This window comes from Eucyclogobius newberryi, unplaced genomic scaffold, assembly GCF_026437365.1.
Source record: "Eucyclogobius newberryi isolate DKJ021-1_F unplaced genomic scaffold, fEucNew1.0.hap1 SCAF_7, whole genome shotgun sequence".
NCBI lineage: Eukaryota > Metazoa > Chordata > Actinopteri > Gobiiformes > Gobiidae > Eucyclogobius > Eucyclogobius newberryi.
In genome coordinates, this window is record NW_027316389.1 from 22,663,899 (window position 1) to 22,673,925 (window position 10,027).

Sequence of the window (10,027 nt, forward strand, 5' to 3'; positions counted from 1 at the left end):
CAGCATGACAAGATGATGTCTTGGTTGAAGTTTGCGACAGCAGAGATAAAAGCAGCATGTGAGTGCAGTTAATCTTTTAGTGAGTACTGGACATTGAACCCTGCCAAAGAAGTGAGACGTATTAGGACCAATTCTAACGTGCCCTGTACAGCATGATGCCCTAAACAGAAACAATGACCTCACTGATCTATCCAGCAACACATAAATCAACCCTTTTATGCTTCAATTAAAGGCGTTAGGGACGATTTGAGAACTCAAGCGGAAGTGCGCTTGCGCACCCCCCCGTGCGGACTGATACAACACACACGTGCGTTTGTTTATTAGTGCGGCGGATCGCATCGCATTTCTCGTCTCCCGTAGATTTCCGTCTTCTTCTGAGTCAGCTGGAACAGTCTTTCTCCGTCTTAATTTTCTCCCGGACACTGAGGGAACTATATTATAATAGATCCATGCGCTTAGACACAGGCAAACGTGCTGCTCTCGGACAAACCGCACGCTGCTGCAGGTGAGCGGTAGGTGCGTTTTATGATTGATACGTGGCAGGACTAATCGTCCATTTCACCTTTAGCTCAAAAACTATAACAAATATAGATTTTTGTTTTAAAATATTTAGTTCACTCTTCGCTCCTTGTAAAAACTTGATACAAACCTCTCCTGCCATAAATAGGCCATTAAATCTGCCAATAAACAACCAAATAATGATAATCTGAATTATAAGGAAGCTGAAGATCAATTTCCCAGATTCGGTCTGGAGTTTGCGTGACCTTTTCTTCAGACTTCAGTATTGTGCAACAACTCATATACACGTGTGCTGTGACGTGTCATCATTTTTACTTATTTGATTTTTTCACCAGATAACAGATAAGGTAACATAACAACCTAAGCAATGGACTCATCCAAAGAAGTCCACCAAAAGCTATCCAAAGCTTTTGTTAGGTGCAATAAATCAATATAACCCAAAGATAGTTTTTTTTTTAATTGGCCCACTCTAGTTTTATCCATAAAGTCTCTGGCAAGATGGTGAAATGATACAGCTCAACTCTAAATGGAACACAGCTCAATTGTTCTGAGTGTTAATGTATCACCTGTAGATAAGGTGTGGGCGGACTGGCCTGGCTACAAATACAGGTCCATGGGCCACACGTGCTGATCTTGTGTGGTGTGAGCTTTACCATAGACATGGGCAAGGGGTTCTTCCTCAGCAAAGGCGTCGCCGTGCTCCTTATCATTGTGGGAGCTGCCTCTGTTGCCACCATCATCGCCCTGTCCGTTGTTTACTCACAGGAAAAATCCAAAAACAACGAAATATCACCCACCAATGGAGGAAGCACAACCAATGGAGGAAGCACAACCAAACCTCCAGCCACCACACCTGCCCCATCCAACAAACCCTGGGACCAGTACCGGCTGCCCAAGACCCTGGTGCCAGAGCGCTACACCCTGACGCTGTGGCCAAGACTGACTCCAGACAAAATCACCGGACTGTACATCTTCACAGGTGGGAAAGTCCTCTCTTACTACATCACTATGGATGCAAACAAAGCTGTGATCTTTAGAACTTAGGCCATTTGCTTTTATCACCGTTTCAATCCATGGATGATTTGATTGCTTAAATGAATTGTTGCAAAATGAAAATAACAGATTTGAGTTTGATTTATTGTGTCTTTTTTTAGGTGACTCTAGTGTGGAATTCAAATGTGTGGAGGAGACAGATCTGATCCTCATTCACTCCAATAAACTGAACTACACCGAAGCTCCCATTCTGGTGTCTGTCAGTGCTGGTGTCACTGTCCCCACCATCAAGACACACTGGCTGCAGACAGTGACCCAATACCTGGTCCTCGAGCTGGATGCTAAACTAATGAAGGACCACGTATACCGCCTCAGCACAAAGTTTATCGGAGAGCTGGCTGATGACTTGGGCGGCTTCTACAGGAGTGAATACACCGAAAATGGGCAAAATAAGTATGTGCGGCTTGTTCAGATTAAATTCAGTCCAGTTTTCTTTTTGTTGAACATGTGAGGACATTTATATCACAGGCTTAGGTGAGGAACACATCAGTCTTTAAGTACACTTCAAACATGTATAGTACTCCTATACTGAACATTTTATTCAAGGAAAAAGTAAGCATAATCATTGTACTACAATATCAGTACCTCTTCGATCATTGTTTGTAATAAAATTCAACTGGAGCGTGCCATTAACAGGGTTTAGTTTCTAGAAATGTTTGTTCCACCTCTGATCATACGTGAGGCTTTAAATGTTTGTCTTTCCCCCCAAAAAGAGTCATTGCTACAACTCAGATGCAACCGACAGATGCCCGAAAATCCTTTCCTTGTTTTGACGAGCCTGCCCTGAAGGCCGTTTTCCACATCACTCTCATCCATGGACGTGGAACTGTCGCCCTGTCCAATGGGGAAGAGAAAGGTATGTTTGCGGTCACAAGAAATATAATTAATAATTGTAAAGCACCAAAGATTTACAACAATTGATTCAACATATCATTTTGATGATGAACTTGTTTTCAATAGAACAGCAACCATAGTAAATCATTAACGCTGAGGATCCGATCAGGTCAAGGATGGACCTTGGCTGGCGAGAGTTCATTGCTTTTTAGTATCAGAGCTGAATAACTATGTAATACCATCAACATCATTGTGTAAAGCAGCCTGAAAGGCACACTGGGTGACAAAGCTGTACAATTGAACATCCTGAATGAAGTATGTGTATTTTCATTCTTTTTCCAGAGTCAGTAAACATTACGATAAACGCTGAAGAAGTGACCCAAACTTCCTTCCAACCAACTGAAATCATGTCCACCTATCTGCTTGCATTTATAGTCAGCGAATTTGACTATGTCAGCAATACCATTGATAATGTCTTAGTAAGTACAACCCTACTATTTCTGACAATACACTTTTAAGCTACATACAATCACTAGAGTTTGTTTGTTGTGTTGATGTAGATCCGCATCTACGCCCGGAAGTCTGCCATTGCAGCTAAGCAAGGAGACTATGCTCTGAACATAACTGGACCCATTCTCAAGTTCTTTGAAGCGTATTACAATTCCAGTTATCCACTGCCAAAGTCTGGTGAGAACTTTGAACAAAGCTATAGATTCAAACTAGTACATAACAAACTTCCTCATAAAACGTTTATGACCCTACATTCTGCCTTTGAGAACATTAGGTGTAAAACCCCTTATCACATGAACGTTGTAACCTTATAACGTCTTATCGTTATCAGCCACATCTATTCTTATCAGCAGCTTCCTTGGCAACTTTACCAGATTTTTCCAGTTACATACAGGACAAATAAACTTTAAACTTGATGACTCATGACCGTAACTTCTAACTAGTCTCTGTGTTGTAGTAATATTTCTTTTTTGCCTTCAGATCAGATTGCTTTGCCCGACTTTAACGCCGGAGCCATGGAGAACTGGGGTCTGATCACATACAGAGAGACCGCTCTGCTCTACGGCCCGAGCTTCTCCTCCAACGGCAACAAAGAGCGCATTGCCACCATCATTGCTCATGAATTAGCCCACATGGTTAGACCTTAATAGAACAATATTTGCTTATTGGCACTACATGTATTCAATATTATCAAATGTCCTCTGTGTAGTGGTTTGGGAATCTGGTCACTCTGCGATGGTGGAACGACTTGTGGCTGAATGAGGGCTTTGCGTCCTATGTGGAGTACCTGGGAGCAGACCATGCTGAACCTACTTGGAGCGTGGTGAGTTTGAAGCCTAAAAGTACAACTGTCTAAGATTAGTGACATTTCAGTAGTGTTCAACCAGTGTATATTTATTTTCACAGAAAGACCTGATGGTGCTCAATGACGTTCACAGAGTGTTTGCAGTGGACGCCTTGACCTCGTCTCACCCCCTGTCTTCTAAAGAGGAGGACATCCAGAAACCAGAGCAAATCAGTGAGCTGTTTGATGCCATCTCATACAGCAAGGTATCGAAATAAATAATACTCACATCCAACTTTAAATAAAAGCAACATGTTTAAATACAATACAATGTACTGTCCTTGCTGAAAGTGAAACCCATCGTTGCTAACAATGAACCCACTAATATCATTTCATTTACAGAAGTAATAATTGTCTGCATATTAAGAACTTTCTTAAATGTCTGTATTTTACCTGTTTTATTCATACAACCCCTAATATGTTTACTCTTTTAGGGCGCGTCAGTGTTGAGAATGCTTTCAGATTTCCTTACAGAAGATGTGTTCACTATGGGACTCCGGGTATGCATATTATATAAAACCTAGCAACACAACCAACAACATAATTATTGACTTTTATGTTTCTTCCCTCCAGACATATCTGAAAGAATTTCAATTTAGCAACACAGTGTACACAGATCTTTGGAAACACCTGCAAGATGTAGGTATTCATTTATATTTTGTTTGTGTGGATTAATGTTTTAATATGTGTTTGAAATTAGTATTATGGAAAAAAATATATACAAAGACGACACAAAAACAGTTGTGGTCTTATAGATTATCTTCATGACAATCTGAAAAAGAAATATGACAAAATATAAGCAACATTCCCCTTAAAGCTGGAAACACTAATTTTATTCTTTTATACGTTTTTAAATGTAATTTTGAAGGCGGTTGGAAAGACACCTGGACTAAGCCTCCCAGGCACAGTGGCCGAAATCATGAACACTTGGGTCCTGCAGATGGGCTTCCCAGTGGTCACCATAGATACAGCTACAGGAAATGTATCCCAGAAGCATTTCCTGTTGGACCCAGACTCTAAAGTCACAGTTGAATCCTTATATAAGTATGTATCAAACTCATGTACTATGTTATACTAATAGTTAAAAAAAAAAAAAACTGTCTGACATTAAACATAAAAGTAGCCACTTGTTTCAATTTAGAATAAAAAGAGGGATGGATTTAGACACGATGTAGTGAAATGTATTAGAAAGTAGTGTCATCCTATTGATTTAAGTTGCACATGTATTTTATAGATAAACATGTTTTACTCTTTTTGTGAAGTTACCAGTGGACTGTACCCATTAAGTGGATGAAAACTAGTATCACACAGTCTCCAGAATGGCTGGTCCAAAAGTCAAGTAAGACCTTTTAATCACACACTATCTCAATCCTGCATCATGTGAAAGGAACCTGGACCTTTTAATCAAAGTTATTTTAACAACAGTCCGTGACCATGTTTTTTGTTTTTCAGAGATTGTTGATTCGATGAAAGCAACTGGAAATGATTGGGTGCTGGCCAACCTGGATGTAGTGGGTTACTACAGAGTAAACTATGATCAAGGCAACTGGGACAAACTCCTGAATGCTCTTAGCACCAATCACACAGTAAGTCCGAACTGCATACAGTATTATTTATAGCGGCATCTCTTCTAGTTGTTCCTTACGCCATAGATACATGTTTTGTAGGTTATTCCCGTGATCAACAGAGCACAGCTGGTGGACGATGCATTCAACATGGCCAGGTATGTTGCTGTGATGTTATCTCCTGCCATTGCAGTATTGAAAGTATTTTGTCAATAACTATTGTCATGCATGTTTATGGTACACTTTCGAAAGTTTGTTTTTAATGAACTGTCCAGTCTTGTTCACAAGAGAGGGAAGGATGGAGCGTGAGATTGACAGGCGGATCGGTGCAGCGGCTGCAGTGATGCAGTCGCTGCATCGGACCGTTGTGGTGAAGAGGGAGCTGAGACGAAAGACAAAGCTCTCGATTTACCGGTCGGTCTACGTTCCTACCCTCACCTATGGTCATGAGCTTTGGGTAGTGACAGAAAGAACAAGATCGCAGATACAAGCGGTCGACATGAGTTTCCTCCGCCGTGTGGCTGGGCGCTCCCTTAGAGATAGGGTGAGGAGCTCGGCCACACGGGGGGAGCTCGGTGTAGAGCCGCTGCTCCTCCACGTCGAGAGGAGCCAGCTGAGGTGGCTCGGGCATCTGTTCCGGATGACTCCTGGGCGCCTCCCTGGGGAGGTGTTCTGGGCATGTCCCACCGGGAAGAGGCCCCGGGGAAGACCCAGGACACGCTGGAGAGACTATGTCTCTCGGCTGGCCTGGGAACGCCTCGGGATCCCCCCGGAGGAGTTAGAGGAAGTGTCTGGGGAGTAGGAAGGCTGGGAGTCCCTGCTTAGACTGCTGCCCCCGCGACCCGGTCCCGGATAAGCGGAAGAAGATGGATGGATGGATGGATGAATGTCCAGTTGTAGGATTTATGTGATAAAGATCATAAGTGTAGTTATTATTTCCACGTTTTCTTGTAGAGCCAAGATCATCCCCACTGTACTGGCCCTTAAAACCACCACATACCTGAGGAATGAGAGGAACTTCATGCCCTGGGAATCAGCCCTGGACAACATGGACTTCTTCTATCTCATGTTTGACAGAAGTGAGGTGTATGGCCTCATGCAGGTGAGCTGCTGTAAAAAATAAATAAATAAACCATTTAGATCTTTATTCTCACTAAATGTAATTGTTTTATAGGCCTATCTGCAGAAACAAGTCATACCATTGTTCAATCATTACAAGACCCTGACAGGAGACTGGACAAGTGTTCCCCTTGGTCACATGGATCAGTGAGTAAAATACTTAAGTTGCAAAAGTAATAGAAGCTATAATGAAAATAGTAGTTTTGGTAGCTGCACTTATTCAGTACTTTTATTTTTCTCATGAGTAATATTATTATAAGATTAACTACTGACAGAGCGTGCATGCTGACTTTTAATAAGTTCCCTCTTATTTCAGGTACAATCAAGTGAATGCCATCAGTCTAGCATGTAAAACTGGCCTCCAGGAATGCACAGATTTAGTTAAAGGCTGGTTTAACCAGTGGATGAACAACCCAACCAACAACATGTAAGTCTCTTTACTATAAATATGGTATAGGTATTATTATTTCTTTCAATGCCCCATGTAAATGGTAATTTACTCCTACCTTTCAGAATCCACCCAAACCTGCGGTCCACTGTGTACTGCAATGCTATTGCAGCAGGGGGCGCTAAAGAGTGGGAGTTTGCATGGGAACAGTTTAAAAAGTCCAATGCCATTGAAGCTGACAAACTGCGTTCTGCAATGGCTTGCACAAAGGAACCATGGCTTCTCAACAGGTGGGAAGGCACCATCAACAATGAACAAGACTGTTAATGTTATTATGAGCTTAACAAGCTAAACGGGCAGTGTAAGTGTATATATATATGTGGGAAGGCTAGTCTGTCGCTTTATGTTTACTTGGTTTACATCACTTGGTTGTTACTACTTTGTTTTTAGGCATCATGACCTCCTGTTTCTCAGCTCAGTAAATTGAATACTGACAAATACTATATTTAAAAGATCGAGGGACTAGCATTTCAGTCAGTTAAGTTATTGAAAATATAGCAATTTCTAGACCAAGTGTCCTTTTCACTATAGGTACCTGGAATACGCGCTAATGCCAGACATGATCCGCAAACAGGACGGCACCTCTACCATTGTCTACATTTCCAACAATGTAGTGGGTCAGGCGCTGGCATGGGACTTTGTCAGAGCCCGCTGGACATACATTTTCAATGAGTGAGTACTTTCAAAACAACCAAATCTTGTTTTTATTTACCTTTTCTCAAAGAGTGGCTTTCAGATTACATTACTTTTTATGAAGGCAATTGGTGATTGGCAGGTAAAATGTCTTTGCTTTTGTGGGTTGTGCTTGTATAGAATGTGTTACCATGTAATTTAAAAGAATGCCACGATAAAGGTAGAAAAATAACTGAACTTGCCTTAGGGTCTCGATATATTTTGGTCTTTCCGGTTCAGTATAATTTGCAGAACGCTGAGTCATATTTGATGGACTCATTAAATGTTTTAGCGTGTAAAGTCAGATGTTTCCTGACGCATACAGACCATAAAACATCACAAACTCTATCCCATGGCAGCTTTATTGGCTGTGAGCGTTTACGAGAGCAATGACCACAGGTCAATGATAACTCGGCAGCACTTCCCCTTCAGCTGGACATTGCCAAACGTGCATAACATAATTAACTCATTATTACTTTTATTTAATATGATGTGCCTTTTAGATTATACCATTTTGGAAAATGGTAAGAATGCAAAGTTGAAGATGTAAATTACAGTTGAAAATACCACATATTCAGACCCACCTCTGTTACTGTTATGTGAAATGTTTGATCGGGTTATGGAAGGTGTTGTGTGTGTCTTTAGGTATGGAGGAGGCTCTTTCTCCTTTTCCAACCTCATCAACGGAGTCACAAAACGCTTCTCCACTGATTTTGAGCTTCAACAGGTTTGTTTTTCTCACTTTGTTTATCCGTGGATTTCAGAGTGAAAAAATTGCACCGTTGTCACAGCAATTAAGAATTTAAAGTAAAATATCCAATATTTTGAATGAACAAAAGTCCTCAAAATGTCACCTATAAACAGGAAGTTGAAACCCATACATAGTTATGAAGACATAAAGTGCAGTTAAAGTGCACTATGTCACTTTTCTGTTTGAGGGTCTGTATCTGTGGAGACGTTGCTTTGCCAGGAATGTTCCACAGTGAGGTATTAACTGTATCCATCTTCATGGAGGAGCAGCCACCAGGGCAAGTTAGAGGTTAGAAGTCTGTGGAGAGGCGACCCTGCTCACTATAAGAATGCATGTTTTTCATGACAGTATTTAGCAATAAAAACAGCTGTCATTGAAAAAAAAAGCAATTGTCTTAATGTGAGACAAAGCAATAACACGATGAGACAAGCAGACCCCATCAGAAAAGTTATGTAGTGTATCTTTAAGTGTTCTTTTCTGCACTTACTATTTTAAAATATGTAGTCCTTGAAAGTGCTCATATTTATCTATAATAAATATGAATATACATGCATTTTATTAACAATTTCTTGATATTGATTGAATTTAATATGCTTTTTTTTTTTAAACTTGTACAACTATAATAGTGTGTGCTCTGCTTGGTTGACAGCTGAGGCAGTTCAAAGCGGACCATGCAGAGACGGGCTTTGGCTCTGGGACTCTGGCAGTGGATCAGTCCATCGAGAGGACCATCAGTAACATGAAGTGGATCGAGGAGAACAAAAACATTGTATCCAAATGGTTTCAAGACGAGGCTTTAAAACCATAATTAATAGACACACTATTATTACCTTTCTATTAATTTATAATAGAGGGGGACCCGGGTCGCGGGAGAGTCTTTCCCCGGGCCCCAAATTACTGTCAATGGGCCTGATTATTACTATCCAATTTTATGGGTAGTTAGTCTATCTCTGATAGGTCTTTTTGTATTTTTATATTTAACTAGGAAATTAAATTCAAACTGGAAATTGTTGTTCCAATTGTTATACAATAACCTGTATTTGTTGTATACACTGTCATATAGTCAATGAGATAAATCAATACAACTAGGATATTATTTTATATTTGGCATCTTTTAAGACAGGATTATCAAATTAGTTGCCATGGTGTTAAATAAAAGTGTTTAGATTCACCCTCGCTTTTATTCCACTGCTGACACTGTGAATGCTTGTAGAGAAATGTTCTACAAAGATTGTATTCTATTTTAAGAAATAAAACAATTTATATTTAATATTTAATGTTGTGGTCATTTGATGTGTGAGTAGTTGATAATTTCTGAGTAAGATTCTTGAGGTAGGATATCTTTTTATCTTTTCTATTTATTTATCTTAATTGTTTAACATTTGTTAGCTTATTCCCAGTCAGATACAGTTGCTATTTAGATTAGGATGCTCACTGTATACACAATTATACTGTTATCACTGTCATGGATAGCCCTTTAAACCTTCTCATCACATCATGTTCAGAGAAGTGGAAAATAAAACTCTGCAACTATTTCAGACAACACATTACTTGTATTCTCTATGATAAAATATAGAAAAACAAATTAACTCATTTAAGCACAAACCTCACAAATATGTACTTTTCTATTCGACTAGTGCAAATTCACTATAGCCTTGTCTTTGTGCTGGAACAGATGAGTTGTATCAATAATGATCCTAACTTACAACAGT

The 10,027-nt window shown here is 40.1% G+C and overlaps 1 protein-coding gene across 1 annotated transcript; it reads left to right on the forward strand.

The window, feature by feature from the left end:
• The first annotated feature begins 1,152 nt into the window (after positions 1-1,152).
• On the forward strand, positions 1,153-9,587 carry LOC140348913 (aminopeptidase N-like). Its single transcript, XM_072435047.1, has 21 exons — positions 1,153-1,498; positions 1,674-1,965; positions 2,286-2,428; positions 2,749-2,885; positions 2,967-3,093; positions 3,397-3,551; positions 3,626-3,739; positions 3,823-3,966; positions 4,195-4,260; positions 4,334-4,399; positions 4,629-4,804; positions 5,023-5,099; positions 5,213-5,346; positions 5,428-5,483; positions 6,280-6,427; positions 6,500-6,591; positions 6,761-6,871; positions 6,958-7,122; positions 7,424-7,564; positions 8,210-8,291; positions 8,965-9,587. Exons 1-21 carry the CDS (start codon positions 1,180-1,182, stop codon positions 9,121-9,123), a joined length of 2,904 nt encoding a protein of 967 aa, XP_072291148.1. The 5' UTR covers positions 1,153-1,179; the 3' UTR covers positions 9,124-9,587.
• The last annotated feature ends 440 nt before the right edge of the window (positions 9,588-10,027 follow it).

Coding starts and splice junctions, on each gene's coding strand:
- LOC140348913 (XM_072435047.1), top strand. CDS start 1,180: ATGGGCAAGGGGTTCTTCCTCAGCAAAGGCGTCGCCGTGCTCCTTATC. Junction 3,552..3,625: donor CTCATGAATTAGCCCACATG/GTTAGACCTTAA, acceptor TCCTCTGTGTAG/TGGTTTGGGAATCTGGTCAC. Junction 6,872..6,957: donor AACAACCCAACCAACAACAT/GTAAGTCTCTTT, acceptor CCTACCTTTCAG/AATCCACCCAAACCTGCGGT.